At 41.2% G+C, this 25,623-nt stretch overlaps 2 protein-coding genes across 4 annotated transcripts in view; one reads left to right on the plus strand and one right to left on the minus strand.

Annotated features, from left to right (window-relative positions):
• PTEN (phosphatase and tensin homolog) overlaps positions 1 to 25,623 on the plus strand; it is a 93,313-nt gene that overhangs the window by 58,296 nt on the left and 9,394 nt on the right. For both annotated transcript variants that reach the window (XM_075130939.1, XM_075130940.1), the window contains 3 exons: positions 77 to 315; positions 18,430 to 18,571; positions 21,454 to 21,620. In XM_075130939.1, coding sequence (XP_074987040.1) covers positions 77 to 315; positions 18,430 to 18,571; positions 21,454 to 21,620 — 548 coding nt within the window. The remainder of the gene's footprint in view (positions 1 to 76; positions 316 to 18,429; positions 18,572 to 21,453; positions 21,621 to 25,623) is intronic.
• RNLS (renalase, FAD dependent amine oxidase) overlaps positions 7,938 to 25,623 on the minus strand; it is a 296,512-nt gene continuing 278,826 nt past the window's right edge. Inside the window, exons 7-8 of one of the 2 annotated variants that reach the window (XM_048856446.2) lie at positions 8,910 to 8,995; positions 7,938 to 8,091 (exon numbers count right to left, since the gene is read on the minus strand). In XM_048856446.2, the coding sequence (XP_048712403.1) occupies positions 8,004 to 8,091; positions 8,910 to 8,995 (174 nt within the window). In that variant the 3' untranslated portion in view covers positions 7,938 to 8,003. Of the gene's footprint in view, positions 8,092 to 8,909; positions 8,996 to 17,019; positions 17,279 to 18,708; positions 18,835 to 25,623 lie in introns of those variants that run through there. The other variant, XM_075130932.1, reaches the window with a different exon arrangement.

Here is a 25,623-nt window from a genome sequence, read left to right on the forward strand (position 1 = left end):
GTTAACCTCTCTGATTAAACTAGTTAAAATGCATTAAATTTGAGACTTCATTGTAAATCTTATCTTCCTATCACAGTTGCACAGTATCCTTTTGAAGACCATAACCCACCACAGCTAGAGCTTATCAAACCTTTTTGTGAAGATCTTGACCAATGGCTGAGTGAAGATGACAATCATGTTGCAGCAATCCACTGTAAAGCTGGAAAGGGACGAACTGGTGTAATGATTTGTGCATATTTGTTACATCGAGGCAAGTTTTTAAAGGCTCAAGAAGCTCTAGATTTTTATGGGGAAGTAAGGACCAGAGACAAGAAGGTGAGTTATTGTACTGTGCTTTTTTACACCCTATCACCCATTCCTTGGTACTTTTTCTAATTAAGATAAATTTAGATGGGATAGGCTTCCAACAGAAGGTATGATTGTGTTTGACTTACTAGTTTAACTTTCAGTTTAAAGAAACGACACCATCCGTGTTTTTGATAAGATTCTATTAAAACTTGTCTCTTCCTTGTTTCTCTTATGTCCAAGAAGATTCTAAATATTTATGCTAGCCATAGGAATTTCAGACCACCTCTTCAAAGGGTGTTTTGCTTCATATTACATCAAGTTGGTGGTGCATGGTGAATTTTCCCATTCACCTATACGGGCAGCAGCTTCAACCAACTGAAAGATAGGACTATTCTAGTTTTGGTCCCTTTAGTGGATGAGCTGTCCAGCTCCTCTATTGCCTTTATTCTTCTGTATTCTTCTGAGGCATTCTGCTACCCCTTTACTTCAGGTACTTGCTAAGGCTGAAATGCGATGAGCCACTGTAATGTATCTGGATTGCCTTAACTATTCAGCAGAACTTTCTGCTTCCACTTTACTTGGCTTCTGTTCTGCAGGGATGAAACTTTCAGGGTAATAGGCAAGGCAGAAGCTGCCGTCAGCCTCCCTTTATAGCATGCCTTCATTGAGAGCATCACCTTTTCAGTTCCTATACCAGCCTCTCAATCAGAGGAATCTGTCAGTCCCTGAATTGAGAATGGTAGAAGGCTTTTAGGGCCTTTAACTCCTTGCTAGTAGACTTAGTGGCAGCCCTGCAAAGGCTGTCTGGCACAGGCAGGTCTTTGTTCACATGCTGTGGCTACAGCTTGCTGATGGTAACCTCTAGTGCCTCAGAACCTCAGAGTATTATTTTCTCACTTCTGCATCCTAGTCAAAATATTTTCCAGCTACATTGGGGTCTGTCTTTCAAATTCAGATCATCAGTCTCCCTCCTCTTTCCCAATTTCATCTGTAGTGTTACAGCAATTCAGACACCTACATTGGAAAGGACTGGAGTTGGTGTGTGTGTGTCAGCCCCAGTCCTTTTCAGGGTAGGTCTCTTTGAATTGCTCTAGCACTGCACAAAAATTATGTCTGAGAGAGTTGGACTGCATTTAGGTTTTTATACATTTCGTAGCATCTAGATCTCTATACAGGTTGACGTGTTGAAAGGCTCTTGGTTGTGGAAGCATCAATTGAGCAACTGGATAGAAAGGTGGATAGAAAGCTGGCTAGATTGTCGGGCTCAACAGGTAGTGATCAATAGCTCCATGTCTAGTTGGCAGCCGGTATCAAGTGGAGTGCCCCAGGGGTCGGTCCTGGGGCCGGTTTTGTTCAATACCTTCATAAATGATCTGGAGGATGGTGTGGATTGCACCCTCAGCAAGTTTGCAGATGACACTAAACTGGGAGGAGTGGTAGATACACTAGAGGGTAGGGTTAGGATACAGAGGGACCTAGACAAATTGGAGGATTGGGCCAAAAGAAATCTGATGAGGTTCAACAAGGACAAGTGCAGAGTCCTGCACTTAGGACGGAAGAATGCTATCCACCGCTACAGATTATGGGACCGAATGGCTAGGCAGCAGTTCTGCAGAAAAGGACATAGGGGTTACAGTGGACAAGAAGGTGGATATGAGTCAACAGTGTGCCCTTGTTGCCAAGAAGGCCAATGGCATTTTGGGATGTATAAGTAGGGGCATTGCCAGCAGATCGAGGGATGTGATCGTTCCTCTCTATTTGACATTGGTGAGGCCTCATCTGGAGTACTGTGTCCAGTTTTGGGCCCCACACTACAAGACGGATGTGGAAAAATTGGAAAGAGTCCAGCGGAGGGCAACAAAAATGATTAGGGGACTGGAACACATGACTTACGAGGAGAGGCTGAGGGAACTGGGGATGTTTAGTCTACAGAAGAGAAGAATGAGGGGGGATTTGATAGCTGCTTTCAACTACCTGAAAGGGGGTTCCAAAGAGGATGGCTCCAGACTGTTCTCAGTGGTAGCAGATGACAGAACAAGGAGTAATGGTCTCAAGTTGCAGTGGGGGAGATTTAGGTTGGATATTAGAAAAACCTTTTTCACTAGGAGGGTGGTGAAACACTGGAATGCGTTACCTAGGGAGGTGATGGAATCTCCTTCCCTAGACGTTTTTAAGGTCAGGCTTGACAAAGCCCTGGCTGGGATGATATAGTTGGGGATCGGTCCTGCTTTGAGCAGGGGGTTGGACTAGATGACCCCCTGAGGTCCCTTCCAACCCTGATATTCTATGATTTCAACTGAAGAGATTGTCTGCTGATATGTTAGAGGGAGCAAATTAAAACGGTCTTATGCAGATAGCCACTTTAGCCAGTCATAAGAGATATGAGACCATTAGTCCATATGTCTCCATACTGACACAGTACTGTACAGAAAAAAAAACTAACAATTTCTATAATTACATGCGTTCTGTGCTGAAAACCAGTCTTTGACAAAATAAATAAAAATGATTAAATGAACTGAGATGAAGAGGCAGATTGATTCTTAAGCAAGATGGTTGTATTTCTCTAGAGTACCCAAGAACAGAGCAATTCTTGAACTTTTGGATGCCTTTAAAACTTTATCCTCCAATTTGAAGACTATGCCAGAATCATAGGACTGGAAGGGACCTCGAGAGGTCTTCTAGTCCAGTTCCCTGCACTCATGGCAGGACTAAGTAGTTATCTAGACCATCCCTTACAGGTGTTTTGTCTAATGTGCTCTTAAAAATCTCCAATGTCCACAGTGTCCCTAGGCAACTTATTCCAGTGCTTAACTACTGACAGGAAGTTTTTTCCCTCCCCAAACTGCCTTTGTTGCAATTTAAGTCCATTGCTTCTTGCCCTATCCTCCATGGTTAAGGAGAACAATTTTTGTCCCTCCTCCTTGTAACAACCTTTTCTCTATTTTAAAACTGTCATGTGCCCCATCGGTTTTCTCTTCTCCAGACTAAACAAACCCAGTTTTTTTTCAAATCTACCCTCATTGATCATGTTTTCTAGAGCTTTAATCATTTTTCTTGATCTTCTCTGCACTTTCTTAAATTTGTCCACATCTTTCCTGAAGTGTGGCTTGCAGACTGGACACACTACTCTAGTTGAGGCCTAATCAGCATAGAGCGGAAGAATTACTTTTCATACCTTGCTTACAACACTCCTGCTAATACATCCCAAAATGATGCTTGCTTTTTTTCCAACAGTGTTACACTGTTGACTCATATTTAGCTTGTGATCCACTGTGACCTCCAGATCCAGTAGTACTCCTTCCTAGGCAGTCATTTCCCATTTTGTGTGTGTGCAACTGATTGTTCCTTCCTAAGTGTAGAACTTTGCGTTTGTCCTTATTTAATTTCACGCTATTTTCTTCTGACCATTTCTTCAGTTTGTCCAGATCATTTTGAATTTTAATCTTATCCTCCAAAGCACTTGCAACACCTCCCAGCTTAGTATCTGCAAACTTTATCAGTGTACTTTCTATGCCATTATCTAAATCATTGATGAAGATATTGAACAGAACCATACACAGAACTGATCCCTGTGGGACCCCACTTGATATGCCCTTCCAGCTTGACTGGGAAACCCCTGATAACTACACTCGAACGGTTTTTCAACCAGTTGTGCATTTATCTTATAGTAGCTCGATCTAGGTTGTATTTCCTTCGTTTGTTTATGGGAATTTCATTGAGACCGTTTCAAACGCCTTACTAAAGTCAAGGTACACCACATCTACTCATTTCCCTTATCCACAAGACTTGTTACACTGTCAAAGAAAGCTTATTAGGTTGCTTGAACATGATTTGTTCTTGATAAATCCATGCTGACTGTTACTTATCACCTTATCTTCTACGTGTCTAGAAATTGATTGCTCTATCTTTCTGGGTACTGAAGTTAAGCGGACTGGTATAATTCCCTGGGTTGTCCTTATTCCTCTCTTTATAGATAGGCACTATATTTGCCCTTTTCTAGTCCTCTGGAATCTCACTTTTCTTCCTTGACTTTTCGAAGATAGTTGCTACTGGCTCAGATATAGCCTCAGTCAGCTCCTTGAGTATTCTAGGATGTATTTCATCAGGCTCTGGTGACTTGAAAACATTTAGCTTGTCTAAGTAATTTTTAACTTCTTTCCCTATTTTAGCCTCTAGTCCTACCTCATTTTCAATGGTATTCATTAAGTTAGATGTCCAATTGCTACTAAACGTTTTGGTGACAACTGAAACTAAAAAGTCATTTAGCACTTTTGCCATTTCCATATTTTATTTCTCTCTCTCCCCCCCCCCCCCCCCCCCCGTTCATTTGAGTAATAGGCCTACCCTGTCCTTGGTCTTCCTCTTGCTTCTGATGTATTTGTAGAATGTTTTCTAGTTCCCTTTATGTCTCCAGCTAATTTAATCTAATTTTGTGCCTTGCCCTTTCTAATGTTGTTCCTACATACTCATGTTTATTTTCATCCTTTGTAATTTGACCCAGCTTCCACTTTTTGTAGGATTCTTAAATTTTGAGTTTCAGATAATTGAAGATGTCCTGGTTCAACCTGGTGGTTTCATACTTCTTATCTTTCCTATGTAGTGGGATAGTTTGCTCTTGTGCCCTTAATTATGTCTCTTTGGAAAAACTGCCAACTCTCTTGAACTGTTTTTCCCATTAGGCTTGCTTCCCATGCGATCTTACCTACGAACTCCCTGAGTTTGCTGAAGTCTACCTTATTGAAATCCATTTTCTTTATTGTGCTGTTTTCACTCCTACTATTCCTTAGAATCATGAACTCATAATTTCATGATTACTTTCACCTAAGCTGCCTTCCTTTTTCAAATTTTCAACTAGTTCATCCCTATTAGTCAAAATCAAATCTGGAACAGCCTCTTCCCTAGTGGCTTTCTTCTCTGTCTGAATAATAAATGGTCTCCAATACATTCCAAGACTGGTTTGATAATCTCTCTCTCTCGTGCGCACACACACATGGACATCTGGGTAGTTGACTGTTATGGAGGACATTGTCCTGTGCTTTGGATGATCTTGTTAGTTTGTAAAAAGATTCATCCACCTCCTCTTTCTTGTTAGGTGGTCTATAGTAGACCCCTACCATGACATCACCCTTGTTTTTCACCCCTCTTATCCTTACCCAGAGACTTTCAACAAGTCTGTCTCCTATTTCCATCTCAGCCTCAGTCCAAGTGTATACATTTTTTATGTAGTAGGCAACACCACGTCCCTTTTTTCCCTGCCTGTTGTTCCTGATCTAGCTGTTCCCTTCTATACCAATATTCCAGTCATGTGTATTATCCCACCAAGTCTTTGTGATGCCAGCTGTCAGTTATATTTATTAACTAGGATTTCTAGTTCTTCAAGAGATGTCCCTGTGGGTGCTCCACTCCTGGTGTTGGTGCACCCTTGTGCCTTTGCTCAGAGATTTTTACAGCAGCATTTGCACGGGCCACACATCCGTGGTGCCTGCCTCACACACTGAATGTGCCTCAATTACATGCTTGTGGCCTGGGCTCCTCTGTTCCTTCTCTACCGTCCCCGTCCTGAGACAGAGCTCAGCAGTCTCGCTCAATTATTTCTCACTTTAGATAGTAAGCTAGTTTTTTTAGTCAGATAAGTTTCATTTCCCCCTTCTCTTTTAAAAAAAAAAAAAAATTCCTTCCTAGTTTTTTTTCTGTCTGACAGTTTATACAATGCCTGGCTTGCCATGTTTTAAGACAGGTTTCAGAGTAGCAGCTGTGTTAGTCTGTATCCGCAAAAAGAAAAGGAGGACTTGTGGCACCTTAGACTAACAAATTTATTAGAGCATAAGCTTTCGTGAGCTACAGCTCACTTCATCGTATGCTCTATGTGCAGAGAGGCCATCCCTATCTCTGGCCATTCTCAATGTTAACTGTTCGGGGGAGTTGCACGTTCCCCAAAAATGTGCCCACTGCAGTAAACTGAAGGCTAGGGCACAAAAGGATAGAGACCTGAGACTCAAGTTAATTCTAATGGAGAAGTGCCTCACACCTGCCTCTGACCCAGGTCAGAAGTCCTATTTTAGACAGAGCCCTCCTAAGTCCACTCAGTACAAGAAAAGAACAAAAAACAGCTCACAGAGCCCAGCCAGCGTCCAAACAGTCTCCAACCAGGTCTGTTTCGTCGGTGCCGACCGTTCTGCAGCTTAGCACATATGATGCTCTGGGCACCTCTGGCACTGTCTGTACCTCAGTTGCCAGTACGCACTGCTCCGGTGCCGAAGCTACGGGCTTAAAGTTGCCTGCCTCTTCTAATATGGTATCACACAGCACTGCAAAGGAGTCTGTGCCTTCTCAGCTGAGCCCGTCTGTGCTGCACGCAAAGATGGTTGCTATCTTGGCACTGACACACCTACCACCTATGACTCCGAATACAGTGCTGCACCAGTCGGCACTGGCTGACCCTACGGCACCGCCATTGCATCCAGTGCTATATATTCTAGCTCCTTCAACCTCGGGACCACAATTTATTCATTCCAGCGATTAGCTAATCTCGCCAACTCCAGATTCCTCATTATTTGGTACCGATCTCTCACTGGACCGTTGGCACGGCACCGACAGCTATCCCCTAATCCCTCTCACTTCCTCCACTTTGTCGTCCTCATCACTAGAAAAGTTTATTCACCATACCATTTCTCCCCACTTCACACTCCTACCTGCATGGGACCATGGAGATCAAGGTCATCATATTCCAGGGACTTACCACCCTGTTATGGACATCTGTGGATGGGACCACCCATGCCCTTCCCTGGACAGTGGCATTATTGGAACCCATGGGGGTCCTACAGCAGGTACCACAGTAGCCAGTATAGCCCACGTAGAGGCGACATTAGATCTCCTCCTGTACCCGTTCACGCTTCTGCAATGGACGGACAGGAGCAACCTGCAACAGTGCACGCAGACGAGGAGGCACCTGAAGCCACCCCAAACCCTCCTCCACCTCACCAGAAGACTATTATGTCCACACCCCCAGCAACAGTGGATGATTTTACTCGTTTTCAGGACCTCTTCAAAAGAGTGGCTAATGAGCTCAAGATCACTCTGGAGGAGGTATTGGAGACTCAGCATGAGCTGATCGACATATTACAACCTTAGACGTCCTCCAAGATCGCCCTACCTGTTAAGGGAGCCATTATGGACCCTGCCAAGAATATCTGGCAAACCACAGCCAGCAAACCCCTTACCTGCAAAAGGGCAGACTGGAAATACTATGTCTCCTCCTCCTGCTCAGAATTCCTTTTCACACACCCAGCACCAAATTCACTGGCGGTAGAAGCAGCCAACCAAAAGAAAAACCAGCAGCATTTCTGGTCCACTCCCTCTGACAAGGACAGCAAAAGAATGGACCTACTCGGCCACAAAGTTTATGCATCATCTTTGCTACAATTTAGAGTGGCAGACTATGCAGCCCTACTGGCCAAATATGATCACTGAAATTACAGGAAACTCATGGACTTTATTAATGACATCCTAGAGGACAAGAGAACAATTCAAAGCAGTAGTCTCTGAAGGGCAGATTATTTCCCGCATTGTATTGCAGGCTGCCTTTGATGCTGTGGACACAGCTGCTGGGTCTACTGCAACAGCCATAGTGATGCACCGGGCTTCATGGTTTACCTCCTCTTCTTTCCCATGCGAGATACAAAACACCATGGAGGATCTCCCCTTTGATGGCGAAGTTATTTGCAGCAAAAACCAGTGAGGTGCTGCACACTGTGAAGAATTCCAGAGACACGCTCAGATCCCGAGGCATCCATACACCGGCAACTAGAAGAAGATAATACAGGTATCAGTCTTTCCAATGCCCATGACATCCGGCCTATACACAACAGAGGCCATACGACCACCAGCAGCAACGCCACCAGAGACCCAGGCATCAACGACGCCTCATAACCTCAGCACCATCCCAACCCCCTCCATCTAATAAGCAAATTTGAAGACTTGGTCCAGGATATAGAAGAGCTCCCACCCATTCCAGCGCTTATATTTCCCATCCAACCCCTTTGGTCACAGTTTACTCCCATTCTACCACAACTGGTGAGTCATCACTATGGACAGATGGGCCCTAGAGGTCATCCGATTGGGCTATTCCACCCCCCCTCCTATCCATACCCCCTACCCTGTCCCTCTTCAGGGACTCCTCTCACGACAACTTGCTCCACCAAGAGGTGCAACATCTTCTACAAATAGGAGCAGTTGCAACAGTGCCTGATCAGCACGGGGGAAAGGGTTTTTATTCCCACTACTACTTTTTGAAAAAGAAAAGTGGAGGATGGTGACCCATCCTTGACCTCAGGCGACTCAAGTTCATCAAAAAGCAAAAATTCAAAATGGTTACCCTCACAACCATAATTCCAGCTCTGGAGCAGGGAGATTGGTTTTCAGCCCTTCACCTGTAGGATGCTTATTTTCACATAACTACACACCTCCGCCCACAGGTGTTTCCTCAGATTTGTTATGGGCTCAAATCACTACCAATTACAGGGTTCTGCCCTTTGGCTTCTCAACAGCACACCGCATCTTTTCCAAGATTCTCACAATGGCAACGATGCACCTACAGAAAGGAGGAGTCAATTTTTCCTTACTTGGACGATTGCCTGCTCAAGGCACAGACTCTCGGGGAGGCCATGCAAGCCACGCAGATGACCATCCACTGCTTCCAGGTCTGGGCCTACAAATAAAATAAATAACAAATGCACATGAACTCTAGTAGTTAAGTAGGAGTTAATAGGTGCTCATCTCGATTCCATCTCTCCCACCTGACAGATTCAACATCATAAAGAATCTTATCGCCAAGTTGCAAAATAGGTCACTGTCCTGGACTGTCTGCAACTTCTCGGCCATATGGCCTCTTGTACTTTTGTGGTCAAAAATTCACACCTCTACATGCGGAGCCTGCAGGGTTGGATGACCACTGTCTACAGACCGAACGTGCATGGCCTGAACAGACTTCTGTCCATACCTTCCAAAATCAAGGACTCACTCACATGGTGGACTCTTCCACACAACCTCTGCTCCGGAGTCCCCTTCGTGCAGGAGTCCCCATCTGTTATTACCACGGATGCTTCCCTCCCGGACTGGGGAGCACCCATGGCACACCACACCACTCAGGGACTCTAGTCACCTAGAGAAGCTTCACTACACACAAATCTTTTAGAGCTTCGAGTGGCCCGCAATGTCTGCCTCCAATTTCTCCCACACAACCAGAACCAACGTCACCTACATGTTTTATATAAACAGACGAGGAGCTAGATCTCACTTGTTCTGCACAGGGGCTATGAAACTTTGGAATTGGTGCCTCCATCATGATATCCAAATTTCAGCCTCCTATCTATCTGGTTCACTAAACGCCACTGTGGACAAGCTCAGCAGATCTTTTCCCCTAGATCATGAATGGGAGATAAATGATACCATCCTACACAATATATTCAAAATATGGGGCTACCTGCCACTGGATCTTTTTGCAATTCTGTCCAACAAAAAATGCCCGGAATTCTGTTCCAGAGCAGGCCTAGGAAAACACTCAATGGGAGACGCATTCATCATCAAATGGAGCGACAATTTCCTATACGCATTCTACCTCATACCACTTTTTCACAAAAAATACAAGCGGGGAGGGCCAGGGTAATACTAATAGCTCCTATGTGGCCCAGACAGGCATGGTACCCATTTTTAATGAGGATGTCAGTTTGCCCATCGATTCTTCTCTTCTCTCCCCCTGCCATCGCCCCAACCTATTACCACAACACAGGTGTCAACTACACCACCCCAATGTAACGATGCTGCACCTGAAAGCATGGCTCATAAGTGGCTCTCTAATGAGGAACTAGACTGCTCTGAATGGGTACAGAGAGTACTATTACATAGGTGGCATGTGTGGATTGTGTTCTGCTATCTCCAAAAATGGACTAAGTTCACTCACTGGTGCTGCACCAAGCCAACCACTCCTGCTTCCGCTCGTCTTTCACTAATATTAGACGATCTTTTAGAACTTAAACTATCTGGGGTCTCTGCTGCTAGATGTATCTTTATGGAGCTAAAAATTATGGCGTTTCACAATAAGACTGGAGACACTACTATCTTTGCTTATCCCATCACTAAGCAGTTCCTCAAGGGACTCCAGACTGTATACCCGGAGATTAGACCACCCAATCAACCCTGGGATCTACACTTGGTCCTCACATGCTTGAGGCACTATCCATTTGAGCCACTTGCAACATGCTCCCTCCTACATCTATCCATAAAAACTCTGGTTTTAGTTGCCATTGCATCTTCCAGACATGTAGAAGAATTGGAGCGCTTATGGCTGGCCCACAGTAGACCATATTTTTTTTAAGGACAAAGTCATGCTTCAAACGCATCCTAACCTTCTCCTGAAGGTGCATTCTTCCTTCCACCTCAATGAACCTATCCATCTACCAACCTCCTTTCCTAAACCACATGCGAACACTTTTGAATCAGCAGTGCATACACTTGACGTGCGCAGAGCATTGTCCTTTTATTTAGATTGGACTAAGCCCCTTAAGGCTTCCCCTAAACTTTTTCATTTCAATTGCAGAACGATCCAGAGGCTAATCCATGTCTGCGCAGAGAATATCCAATTCAATAGCAAACTGCATCTGCCTGTGCTACCAACTAAAGAAGGTGAATCCTCCAGCTTCTGTTAGAACACGCTCCACCAGTTCTTTGTCAACGTCTGTGGCATTCTTATGTAATGTTCCCCTCACAGATATTTGCAAAGCCGCCACCTGGGCTTCAGAGCATACCTTTGCGAAACATTATGCTCTTACTCAGGGACCCCCCCGACTGACATTTGAATAGGCTGAACTGTGCTGTCTACAGCTTTCTTACCAGATGTTAACTCCGTACCTCCTTAAGAGACGCTGCTTTTTCAGTCACCTGGAGTGGAGCACCCACCGGGACATCTCTCGAAGAAGAGGTTACTCACCTGTGCAGTAACGGACGTTCTTCAAGATGAGGCCCTGTGGGTGCTCCACTACCCCTCCCCCCCCGTTTCGGAGTTTGGAGCGGTCTCCATTGTGGAGAAGGAACTGAGGAGCCCAAGCCCCACACGTTGTTGAGGCAGGCACTGCGCAAGTACTGCTGTCAAAATATCCGAGTGAAAGCACCAAGGGGCGCACCAACACCTGGAGTGGAGCGCCCACAGGGACACTCCTCTCGAAGAACGTGAGTTACTGCACTGATGAGTAACCTCCTCTTCTACTACTTATTCCCCATGCTTCTCTCATTAAGATACTGATCTGATTTCCCTCTGTTCTCTCGTCTCTTCCTTATCCCTGCTATAGCTGCCTATGCTCTCCCCAGATTCCGACCCTTCTCCCATGTCTCCGTAATGATGACAATGACCAAATCCTGTCCTTTCTCAGCAAACCCCAACATCAATTACCGATTCCAGCTTAGATTTCACTCAACTATAATGAAGGTTTTAACCAATCAATTAATACTAGATAGTCTCTTCCCCTCCCTGCCCCGCCACATACATTGGTCTTACTGAGCAAATAGACAAACAATAATTTAACCCTAGACATTTGGACAGCAGAATTAATGGGTATAGTATAGGTCTCTCTGAATGGGAAGATGAGAATGACTTGTATTCTGAAATGATACTTCAGAATGGTCACAATTGAACAAGATCAGATATCTAAACAATGTACTGACTGTTCCAGCAAAACCTGGCAAAGGTAACTAACAAATATCTGTAGAATAGAGATGACAGTCTGCAAACAATATGAAAAATGTGAATCTTCAGTAGGTTTTATTAATCTCCATTAATAGTCAAATGGGTAGATGCTGATTGTTGAAGCTGTCATCGTACAGTATGTATGATTAAGCACTGTACAGTAGGAAGGTGACCATCTACATATTCTAGGGACAAGCTATGGTTCAGTGTTCTCCTTTGACGGAGAGTAATGATGAAATCCCTATGGAGGTTCTAGTTGGAAAAAAGAAACACTTGTTAATTTGTATTTATTACAGTGATATTTTGTTCTGATCTGTTAACTAAATATTCTTGTTACCTCAGATTGCGTGTATGATTTGAGTCAGTCCTTAAGATCCCTGTCTGTTGTCCCGCCCTCTGTTTTTTTTAAAGGGCCGGGGGCCGGATAAAGTTTATCCACACCAAGGATGGTTTTTAGGGTAAATAGTGAGGTCCTCAGATATGTGATTTGAACCATAAGTACATATCAATGTTCTTATGAAAATCGTATAACTTTAAACAAAGGGTCAGAGCCCTATTTAAAGTCTCATGGTAAATACCTAAATATCATGTTGATGATGATAGACAGTCTCTGTTATCTAAGATCTGCTGTCTCCCCTCCACTTTGATCTGATTATTTGCTTGAGGATAATATGCACTAAGTAATTTTAGGAATACTGTTTATAGACAAGTATAATTTTAAAATGTAGTTTCTAAGAGTTTTTGTACTTCCCTGAATGTCCATTATTATAACTTAATGTTGTATTTCAAGTGCTGTTCTTTGAAGATTTATAGTTCCTGATAATTAAAATCCTAAGTGACTTATTGAGGATTGGGCTCAAAAGAACAAACTCTGGCCCAAGACAACCAACTGCCTTTTTCTGTTGGGGCAAAGACCAAAAATTGGCTTTAATTTGATGCTAAATTCTCTCCCCAAAGCAACCCACAATGTGCATATAGCCTGCTTAGAGGGGTTCAAATCCCAGGGGACAGTAACCAGGGAGAGTTTTGAAGTTAACAAGCAAGGCAAATTAATTCTCTCAAGAGTCTTGTGGCACTTAAAGACAATGTAGACAGGAAGTATGAATCCAATTGCAAGAGGAAGTATGACTAATTGAAGAGTACAGCCGCCAGTATTTTTATGGCTCACTTTTCCAGTGTGTCTGTATGGAAGAAGTTTCCCAAAGGCCTTTGCAGCACCAGATGGGTAAGAGAAGCTGAGGCTACTCTTGAATTTCCCAGGCAAAGGAACCGTATCTGTCCTACTCTTGGCCAAAATAATGGGAGGACAAGGCAGTTACTACCTCTGGCAGGAGCCATTTCAGATTCTGTCAGTTATCTGGGGCAGAACTTTGTTATTAGATACTTTTGGCTCCAAAGACAGTAGAATGTGTCTAAGCCCACTAAAGAAAACTTGATGCCAGAAGTACAGGCTGTCAGCCCTTTCCACCTTGAAGTCAAAGTTTGACTCCCCCCACCCCTCCAAAAAAAAATAAAAAATGGACAGACGAAAGATTAGAAGTGAGTGTTTGAAGTATTGGATAGAAGGTAGCACAGTAGTTCTGTTACCCTGGAAAAGGGGTTTATCATGTATCCTCTACTCTTAGACCTAAGATACCCGAATATAATGCTTTCTAAAATTCAGCATAAAAAATGTATTCATACAAACAATACTTTTCAGCATCAATAATTATTTCAGGAGATCTACTTCCTCCTTATTGCAGTTACAAAGAGATTTGGAGTGCTTCAACCAGTGGTTGATCTGGGAATAGCTAGCTTTATTGCACATGGTGATTTTAAGATGGACATTAAAGCACCATTGTGACAGTGAAGCCAGGGAACTTTCCTGCATGTTCCCATAAAAAGAGGCACTGGCATCCACATCTAGTGCCTCCTCAGAGGTGGTTCTAATAGTAGCTATGGCACTACGAGTAGGTTCAGGCTTGGTCCCAGATTGAAGCAACCGTGGCAGTGTTATAGTTTGGGTTGTTTCATACAAGGGCCCCTTTTAACATCTGTCCACGTCTTGATGTTCCTGTCTTTGGAGGAACCACTCTTTGAGCCAGTGGAGTTGATGTCAAGATTGTTCTGTCTGAATAGATCAATGGGTATGAGTTATGTTCTGAAATGGTGTCTCAGAATGGCTATAATTGGAGATCTGACTTTGTTCAAATCATGTCCATCGTGTCATATCTGAATGATTTATGTCTGACCTAAGAGGCTGATTTAACATATTGTACTCAATATTTGGGTGATATCCTGTGTTTAAAATCTTGCAATGCTTCCAGCTTTTGATGTTGGTAGTGTTACCCCAGTGGAGCATTTACTAGAGGGACAGTGTTAGAAAAAACTTTTGGGTTCTGCTTTTCATGACATACTGTCCATGTTACGGTGCAAAAGTAAAGGGGGAGGGAGCATCAGCACATGTAGAGTCCGCTCAGGAACACCATCCTGGAAGAAATGCTCCATATCCATGTTTTGAAACGTTGGGTCTTTGCATTCAAGTCTCAGTTTATTTTTCCTTCTGGTACTGATGTAGAAAGACCATATCAGTGAATTCAAAACTCTGGCACACGTTTCAGTAGATCTAATTCTGTGGGCATACACTTGCCTAGCATCCATACAATAAGCTAGTCTACTGGGAAAACGCCAGCTTCTCTAAGGAATGATATATCAAGGTGGATTAAAAAAAAATTTTAAATCAAATTTTAAAATTTAAATTGGATTTTTTATTTAAATCTTAGTTTATTTTTAAAACTAACTTATTTATAATTAAATTTGAATTGATAACCTATGTTAAGGCTTGAATTTATTGTAATCTGTTAGTCATTTGAATTAATTAAAAATATTTTGTACATATTTGTTGCCAACCTTTAAAGAAAGTCAAACCACTGCATCGGTGTAAGTCACTAGCTAAGCACCTGGTACCAGGGATTGTTGAAGTGCTAAACTAGCTTTTTTTTATATCAGTAGCCTCATCTGCAGGTGCAAAGAGAATATTTTCTTTTTCAGTTTATTCAACTAGTTCAGCTTGCTCACTAGTTCAATAAAAGTTAAGAAACCATTTGGGAGTTGAAAAGGCAGGAAAGCTTGTTTTCCTCTTCCACTCTCTGAATAAAAACCAGGTGTGAGAGAAGATCTCCTAGTTCTGAAATTTTTGAAGGGCACAGTGACCAGAAACAGTTCAATTCATTCACTACAGATTCTTTTGTTTAATAATTGTTAGTTTTAAATGCAAAACATATTTTTGATAAACATTTTTCTAATGTATCCAGCACATAAAGCTAGTTTTATTTAATTAATAAAAATACTTTTTATGCACTTTTAATTACATTTTAATTTCTAGCCAAATAGAGCTTAACAAAAAATACAAATAAAAATAGTAAATAAGAAATGCTTCATTTACCATGTTCTAACCAAAGTAAAAATTTAAGAATCTGAATAAATGGGGGTTAATTACTTAACGGCATAGATGTAGTGTGTTCTCTTGGTTAGCAAACAGAAGCGATAAATTTAGTGCAAAGGCTCTATTTAGTTGCAAATCAACATGTTGTAATTATCAACCTTTCTTTAGGAAAATAACTCAAATACAAATGCAAAATCTATTTAAATCAAGGTTTCCCTGTTTGCTAATTGAAATCATGATTAAAATTAATTCACCCTAATAGATTTCTCCTCTTTTTTGTCATAACTTTCTTCAATAAGGATAAGCAGACATACCATGGACTTGATTAAAACTCTCAAGTATTTTTTTTTCCATAAAACTATACCACTTAAGCAAATCTCTGCTTTTTATTCCTTCTGCTTTAAGGTCCTCAGGAAAGCAAAAAAATGTGATATTCCACTTTAGCTTAGTGTACCTATCAGTGTGTTAGGACTAGAGGCATAAAGACCCTGTCCTTTGGAAATAAGAGCCTAGTTGATTTGAGGCATAATTGCTGTCTGTGCTGAAAGCAAATTGGTTATTGTTTCCGAGATGTGCCAAGCTGCCACTTGGCAAGATTGGAGGGTTCACCATCTACTTCAACAAGTGTGTTTCTGCCTAAGTTGATACAGCATTCAGAGTATAAGCTGTTACCATATAACTATTTCTCCCTCAATCTGGTCTTAATGTTAGCAGACTTGGTAAGGATTGGAGAGATTTCTGTACAAAGTGTGTGTTCCAGAGTGGAGATGTTATAAGTAGAAGAGGAAACTTTTTCCTATCTGTATCTGTTTTCCTATGTAGCTCCCCCCTTCTGAAGTCCTGTCAAGCTGCATGTTAGTCATTTTTAGGCTAAGGGCTATGTTTCTGAATTTAAACAAAGTCCAGATTTGTATTAGGAAAATACTTAAAAGCTCCTTTAAGAAATGGATCTGCTGAAGCAGCTGTTGAGATGATGCCCGAAGTCAAAACCTTGTCATCAGACTGAGTTGTCTGACAGCTACTTGTAGACATCCATTGTACAGGTACCACAGGGGAAAAAAACTATTGTATGTAATACAGAAACATTTCGAGTTGTAAAAGGCCTTATTTTTGCGGCATTTTTATAAAGGCAAAAATTAAGGCTGTCAAACAATTAAAAAAATCATGATTATGGTTTTAATCACACTATTAAACAATAATAGAATACCATTTATTTAAATATTTTTGAATGTTTCATTTTCAAATATATTTCAATTACAACACAATACAAAGTGTACAGTACTCACTTTATATTTTTATTACAAATATTTGCACTTTAAAATAAAGAAATATTTTTCAATTTACCTCATACAATTACTGTAGTGCAATCTCTTTATTGTGAAAGTTCAACTTACAAATGTAGAATTTTTTTTTGTATAACTGCACTCAAAAACAAAACAGTGTGAAACTTCAAAGCTTACAAGTCCACTTAGTCCTACTTCTTGTTCAGCCAATCGCTAAGACAGACACCTTTGTTTACATTTATGGGAGGTCATGCTGCCCGCTTCTTATTTACAATGTCACCTGAAAGTGAGAACAGGCATTCGCATGGCACTGTTGTAGCTGGCATTGCAAGGTATTTACGTGCCAGATATGCTAAACATTTGCATGCCCCTTCATGCTTTGAACACCATTCCAGAGGACATGCTTCTCTGCTGCTGATGGCTTCTGTTCAGTACTGATCCAAAGTAGTATGGACTGACGCATGTTCATTTTCATCATCTGAGTCAGATGCCACCAGAGAATGTTGATAATCTCATATTGGTACCTTCTTTTGCGTTTTGTCAAATCTGCAATTAAAGTATTGTATTGAATCTGTATACTGAATCTGTATACTGTAAGTTACATACTATATTGTAGATTGTTTTGAACTGTATAATTCTCGAGGAAAAATACTGACCATGTTTTGTCACTAATTTTGTTCTGAAAATAACAAAGAATAAGCCAGGATATTTTTTGATTAACTTATTGCTGCATTCAAATTGTAAAATAGTTAAATCAGTTTAGGGAAGTTATTCTTCAACTGTAGTTTCTCAAAACAAGTATTTAATGCAGTGTAGTTGAACAATCTTATAGTGTGACAGGGAGTTGGGCTAACTGGCCTAATCTAATAGATCTTTCCACTTCTAATTTCTGTGAAACCTCTAGCAATGGGTTTCATAATGGAAATAGTAGTAGCACTATAATTTTATAGGCGGTGTTAGCAAGCATGGCTACAACATAATACAGACTTGAAATCTTGTAGGAGCATAAATCCTGTAAAGACTTTTTAAAAATACAGGTGGTTCATATGTCCTTCCTACGAAATATATGCTGCTACTAATTGAAATCTGTTTTTCTAAAAAGCAACGTCATGTTGTAGATTGCTTTGTGGACCTTAAAGCCTTTTGAGTTTTTGTATTAATTTAGTATATAAAATTGAGGGTAGCATTCCATAATACTTTTTGCCTCGTATCACCTGTAGAACTTATATGTACATGAGTTGAAAAATCCTTTAGCTCAATGTAAGAGAAGCTGGACCCTGTGCTGTTATGCTGTTTCGCTGCCTCTCCTGTGGTCTGCCTGCATTTGAAGATTTTGCAGGAAAGGTAAAGCAAGTGTGTGGCTGTGTGTGGAAAGAGGGGAAAAAAAAGTATAGAGGAAGCCTTCACCTCTCCTTATCCCTCACCCCAAACCAGGAAATTGCTTTTGAGGCAGTTTTTCCCCTTGGCTAGTGGGTTTAGGCTTTGGACTAACGGGTTTGAGTTAACTTTTTTCCAGCCCCTGATTTCCAGCAATGAAGATGGTATTACCACTAAAATGCATAAATGTTGAACTTGTGTCCACTGTGACTTAGAACTGATTTTATTAGCTTGACTTTAGTTAACAGGCAGGAACCACTTAATGTGAATACTAATTAATGGTTTGGATTGTTTTTGAAGTTTGGCTTCTCTTTATTTAGGGAGTAACTATTCCCAGTCAGAGACGCTATGTATATTACTATAGTTACCTGTTAAAGAATCACCTGGATTATAGACCAGTGGCACTGCTGTTTCATAAGATGATGTTTGAAACAATTCCAATGTTCAGTGGCGGAACTTGCAGTAAGTACCCTTTACTCCATATTAATGGATCTTATCTTCTAAAATGTATAGGTAATTGAATTTGTGTATAGTTACTTATGTAGTTCCTTGCGATTGAGGCAACATACTAAAGCCATTACATAGCAGGACCAACTTACCTTTTTAAGCCGTAAGATGTCTTAGCAGTATAAAGAATCCTGTTTAGAGTCTTGGACTCTGTTGGGCTCAAATCCTGTCAGGAGGGGGCTATGCACTCTTTCATCCTTGTAAGACTTCTGTGTAGCCTGTGTGGGATTTAACAAACCTTAAACAGGTGCTGTTTCATTAAACTTTAGATTGGGAAACATTTAAAGTGGTTGAGAAGTTAAAAGTACATTTGTTTGGTTATTCAAAAGTCAGTTAAAAACACAGCAACATTATTGAAATAATACTGCTGAAAAATAGTTTTGGTTCTGTGAGTGGTACATAGACTCTCAAAGGCAACAAAATCCCCATGATTGTTGAACCAACTCATGACTTTTTTTTAATCATTGGACTCTAAAATACGTGATTCTGCTGGATATGTTATGTCTATATGCTTCTTTCTGAAGGAAAGTCTTATTTCAGAGGCTTATAAAGTAACATATCTAGCCCGATGTAAGTCTGTCTGGTTTGCGAGTATGCTGTATATTGGAAAGCAAATTGTCAGCTGACTTGAGTTGTTTAATGAAAATCTGTATTCACCTTTGTCTTTGTGAGACTGAATTTCAAAGTAATTGCATGGTAGCATGCATTCCTATTCTGTTAATGTACAAAAATGTTGCTTTCCATCATTTTGGAATTACTGTAAGGGGCAATATACTGAAACTAATGCCATTGCAATATACAACCTGAACATACATAGACTTAAAAGTAACCGAGTGCAGGTTTTTATAGAGATACATAAAAACTAGCTTGATTTGCAGGAACAGGAAGGGAGGAGGCTGTCTGCAAACAAAAAAGAGAAACCACCAAAATGGTAAAGTGAAGATTGCACAGATATATTTGCAAATATCTGTTCAGCACAATTCAGGCCTCATTGTACAAAAAGTTAATGCTTAGTTTTTTTAAAATTATCCTCGGATGGCTTTCTACATTACCAATCTGCATATAGGTTTAAACATGTACTTTTTGATAAGCTTCTCTGTTACTTCTACTCCTGGTGAGTTAATGAATTATTAGACAAATGCATTGAAATACCACAATGTGTTTTTCATCACAAAAGTGTGGTTTCTATGAGGTTTTAAATGCCATTTCAGGTAGCAAACCTGTAATTGATTACTTCTTGAATCTGTGTTCAGTTTGTACTTGTTGTGATGGTATTAACTTCAACAGACATAAAGAGCTAAATATTATCACCCCTTCTGTGAGTTCTGAGGCCCCTGACTCAACAGGATCAATGTGGCTTTTCTTCAGAAAGGGGAGTGGTGGCAGGATTTGAAGACCCTGTATATGAGGGTTTGAGCAAGGAGATGCAGTTGTAAGTGTTATGCTATTCAGTCCTGTAGCTAGAGTGCTCTGGCTGTAGACTCTACAATTCTGAGGCTGCAATAATAGATTCAAAGTTGCTTCACAGTCAAGGGCAAGATTAATTCCCCAATCCCAGGGGTGGCCAACCTGAGCCTGAGAAGAAGCCAGAATTTACCAGTGTACATTGCCAAAGAGCCACAGTAATACGTCAGCAGCCCCCCATTAGCTCCTCCAACCTGCTCCCAGTGCCTCCCACCCACTGGAAGCTCAGCACCTCCCCCTCCCTCCCTGCACCTCCTGATCAGGTGTTCCATGGCATGCAGGAGGCTGGAGGGGGAGGAGCGATGGCACTTTAGGCTCAGGGGAGGGGGCAGGAATAAGGGGAGGGCCTGTGGCAGAGCCAGGGGTTGAGCAGTGAGCACCCCCCAGCACATTGGAAAATTGGTGTCTGTAGCTCCAGCCCTGGAATCGGTGCCTGTACAAGGAGCCGCATATTAACTTTTGAAGAGCTGCATGTGGCTCCGGAGCCACAGGTTGGCCACCCCTGCCCAATCCCTTAGATGCCCAGTGAACAGCCTGGATTAGATATTAACAGATAGGATTTGACCTAAAGTGTGTTTCTAGTCTTAAAAGTGATTGTGATAAAGTTGCTGAATTTTGTTTTCTTTCAGTAATTTCTAGATCAAATATGCTTAGTTTACAAGCGTAAAAGCTTTTCTAACTCCTATCCCTGCAGACTTAATTTGAGTTAAAAGTTAAATTGCTAATGTTTTATGGATCATCGTTAGCAGTAAAGTTTCTGTGGGCCGGATTAATTGAGATTTGATAGCCCTGTTATTGTCAGTGTGTCTGTACATTTGTTGAGATTCACATTTTTGACACAGTAATTGGGATTTAGTTAACAGTTCTGTTTACATGTAAATCATAATAGAATCCAGTTTATTCTGGCACAACTGTCGTGGCTCTACAGTGCAAACAGGATTAAAAAGTAGAAAATTTACGTACAGTAGTGTCTGCTTTTTTTAATGACAAAAGTGTTTTGAATATGCAAAGGGATCAAACTATTAAGAAGTTGTCATTTTTACAGTCGCTTCTTACTATAATTTTATTATAAATTAGAATGTAGAATAAACATCTAAGCATCTTACTATGGTATCATAGGTGGAAATTCTGACATTACGAGAGTTACAGGATTCTGCTAAGCAGTGTTTTATGCTTTAATGTTTTAAAAGATCTTTCAGAAAAGTGGTTTATTTTCTTGTTTACCATATCACGTTGAATAGTTCTAAATACATACTTTTAAAATCTGTTGTACATATTGCAAATGATAACCCTTTGTGAGTCCGTTAACCCAGGTTTTGACAGTTAAAAGGTATTACTTGTGAAATGATACTCTTCTATGTTTCACCATGCAGATCCTCAGTTCGTGGTATACCAACTAAAGGTAAAGATATTTACCTCCCCTTCAGGACCCCCAAGACGAGAAGACAAATACATGTACTTTGAATTCCCTCAACCATTGCCGGTGTGTGGTGATATCAAAGTAGAATTCTTCCACAAACAGAACAAGATGTTGAAAAAGGTTTGTTCTCTCCATTGAGGAAAATACTGTAAAGGTGCTGTGCAAGTGGGAACTGGGTGCTTCTGTTGTAGGGCTTGGGTCTATTAGGAGTTATTTTCAGTGGTGAGGGTAGCTGCAGAGATGAAGCCTATGACATCTTGTTTGCCAAAATCCTGACTTCTGCCACAAAATTAATACTGGCTAGTCTGAGAACCCTTTTGAAAGACGAAGAACGTTGTGTGTGGAAGGTAGGTAGAAATTGTGCTAGAGAGGTATGCATGCAGTAGCGTAGATATGGGGTATCTAACTGAAAGAGGGAGTTGTGTTCTTTTAAAAAAAAAAAAAAAAAATTAAAAAATGCTTGTACACTCTTATGTGGTGAATTAGCTTTCAGATAAGCTATGGAGAGGCATCTAAAGTGCTAACTTATTTTACCTCTGTCTCCTGATAAGCATAAACTAAGGGGTTTTTTAACCTGTATGGGGAGGGAGCAGTTGAGAGAAAAAGGTAAAGTTTAGATTAGCTTGGAACACTTGCTTTTCATTCTTTTATAACCAATTCTATATTTAATAGCCATTATTACAATGCCACAATACATGGGCAAGATTTTCTGTCCAGAGGACCTTAGATTCAGAGTTAAGACAAAACATAAACTATTCCAGTATTATCTTGTTCTTAGGAGACAAGAAGGCAAGAGATTGTAAAGCAAGAAGATGCCATCATTTTCTAGCCAAATGTATACATCTCATGTCTTTGAATAACGTGTATGCAATACGTTGTGGTGGGATGTAAAGGTTTTATCAGCTAAATTTGTGTATGACTAAATTACTGACAATTAGCAAAGCTATGAACAAATTATGCATGTCATTCCAAACAAATGTAGTTAACCTGTGTACTACTCTACCATGTATCCTGTATTCACTCTTACTGTTTTTTGCAAATAGTTGTGAATTTTAACCTTTTGTATTTAATTGGGACAATTTCTTATTCGTCACCAGTTAAACCAGGTACCTTAGTTCAGGAGATGCTATAGAGGGCTCAGAGAGCTATCGACATTTTCTAGAAATGTTTAAAATTCCTTTTCTGAACGTAAAAATTAATGAATATAAGGCACAGTGGTAGGTGTGGGGAAAGTAGCATCAAGGGGACTTCCAGTTGTATAGCCTAGACTAAGAAAGGTGGTCATAAGGGAAATAAAGAAAACAGAGATAGGAAGGAGCAGTATCCTTGTCTTACTAGGTTTATCTTGTGATTTCCTCTTACACTTTTAAGACTCTATTTTAAATGTAAACTTTAAAAAAAAAATCTTATCTGTACACCGTTCTCATGCCTGAATCTAAACCTTTGAGAGTATTGGGTGAAGGTTTAAATGTAAGCCAGGCCCCCTACTGGTCATTTCATGCCAGCTCCTCCCTGATATAATTGCTGTCCTTCCAAACTGATGTGACTGTTTATATTGCCTCTGGTCAGCCAAGGTGCTCCCCACGAGGTCCAGTATGTCATTTGCTATTGCTTCAGGATTCTAGTGATTCTTGTTGGGTAACTTGTTAATCTTTTGTGCTTTCTTCCAGCACAGTCAATTACAGTACTAAATTTGTAGTTTCCATGGCACACTTATCAGTGCTTAGATATTTGTTTTCTCAGCACTCTTTTCAGCACAGACCAGGAACCCTTTTCTGCCCTCCTTTGCAGCATGGGGCACAGGTCACTTGCAGGCTTAAACTAGTGTAAATGATGAATTCTTGGTAAATTAAACTCTTGAAACCATGATTTGAGGACTTCAATAATTCAGCCAGAGGTTAGGGGTCTATTAGAGGAGTGTGTGGGTGAGGTCCAGAGGAGCTTAGATTCGGAGTTAAGACAAAAGGCTTGCAATGTGCAGGAGGTCAGACTAAAGGATCACAGTGGTCCCTTCTGACCTTAAAGTCTGAGAACCAAGGAGGACAAAACTCTATGCCAAGAAATACGACCCACTTCCCTGGTCAGACTGCTTCCTGCATCTGGCAGAAAACCTCTCCTCGTTGCACTGCAAGGAGAAATCACCAGGGTCTGCTCTCAGAAACTCTCGTCCCCGCTTCTTGATTGCTCTACGCCTTGTGTAGCCGTTAACACCAGTGCAAAGTGGGTGTGAAGCACTACCATTCTTTATTTTGGTAGCATTTCGCACCTTTGTGGCATGGGTGTAAATGACACCATTGTATAGGGCAATGGAGACTTAGGGCTTGCCTACACTGGAAATTTGCAGCGCTGTAACTTTCTCGCTCGGGTGTGAAAAAACACCCCCCTGAGCACAGCAAGTTTCAGTGCTGTAAAGCACTAGTGTAGACAGTGCACCAGCACTGGGAGCCCCTCGTGGAGGTGGTATTTTTAGAGCGCTAGGAGAGCTCTCTCCCAGCACTGCGCCGTGACCACACAAGGCATGTTAACGTTGCCAGTGAAGATGTGCCCTCAGACTACAGCACCTCCCACTGAGAGGATTTCTCTTCCTTTAGAGAAAATACCTGTATTCATGATGTCATAGGCTTCCAGAAATAAACCAAGAGCAGAACTTAAAAATAAACACTTTCCTTCCAAGATTCTGGCTTATTCACACAGGCAGTCATGGAACCATTGAGGGGAATTGGGGCTGCCATCTCTGACATTTGCCCTTCCTGGGTATTAAAAAGAGAGTAAGGAACACCTCAGATTCCTAAGACTGTCAAAACCTCCTTTTTACCAACCTAAAACAGTCTCTGCTAGAGACCTTCCCAGTGTTTTTCTCTTTCCTAAACATGCTAATCAAGAAGCTAACGAACTCAATACTGCTTGGTTTCAGAGTAGCAGCTGTGTTAGTCTGTATTAGCGAAAAGAAAAGGAGTATTTGTAGCACCTTAGAGACTAACAAATTTATTTGAGCATAAGCTTTCGTGAGCTACAGCTCACTTCATCGGATGCATTCATGAAGTGAGCTGTAGCTCACGAAAGCTTATGCTCAAATAAATTGGTTAGTCTCTAAGGTGCCACAAGTACTCCTTTTCTTTTTGTCAATACTGCTTGTTAACTGCTATTGACCTGAATCCCCTCTAAGGCTTCAGGGAAGGGTAGTGAGATAGTATTTTTTGCCTTGGTTGATAACCACCTCCTCTCCATGGTCAAGGAAAGTACACCTGTGCTTGTTCTCGATCTGTGATATTTGATACTACTGATTACCAGATACTCCTGTCCCAGGTCTAAGAAACTGCTGTGTTTGCAGAAGACCCCTGAAATGGCTCATATCCTTCCTTACAAACCAAACTCCATTAGTCATGGCAACAGTTCCTTCGACTCCAGAGTTCTGTAACTCTCCGTTTCCTGGAGTCCCATAAAGCTCAGTAATCTTCCACTTATTATTCAGATCTCAACAGTCCACTGAGAGTTGGTGAAACACAAGCTGAAGTGCCAGCAGTATGCAGACACCCGGCAGAGCAACTTGTATGTCAGATGTAGATAGCAAACTCCCAGTTTTCTCAGTACTTAGCTAAATTCAGCAGCTGGCTAAAGCAGAACCCACGCAAGTTAAGGAGATAGCAAAGAGGGAAAGACTTTGAACACCTTGTAGCCTCTCTAGCGTTCTCCATTATCAAGAGCATCAGCTCTGATTACTAAATCAGTCCTCAGCCTTTCATTTCTTCTGTGCTATTGGATGCCTAAATAGCATGATATAAATGCCCACTTTTATCTTTCATTGTCCATACTATTTGAAACAAAGCTGGCCACAGTATTGAACACAAGCTTTATTGTTGCAACCAATTTTTATATAGATAGATATAAAGCAAAACAACCTGAAACGGCTCCAACAGGTACAAAAGTCAGCAACACAGGTTGCTGTTAACTCTTCATTGGTACTCTCCTTTCAGCCCTGGCTTCCCATTAAAACAATGCAGTTTAAGCCCTCTGTTGCTGATATTCATAATCCTCTGTGGGATTTTACCCTTACTAAATCACAGGTTACCTCTCTTCATGGCCATGATCTCCCATGAAACTGTCATCCAGTTGGTGAGTGCAG

The sequence above is a fragment of the Caretta caretta genome, chromosome 7 (genome assembly GCF_965140235.1).
Source record: "Caretta caretta isolate rCarCar2 chromosome 7, rCarCar1.hap1, whole genome shotgun sequence".
NCBI lineage: Eukaryota > Metazoa > Chordata > Testudines > Cheloniidae > Caretta > Caretta caretta.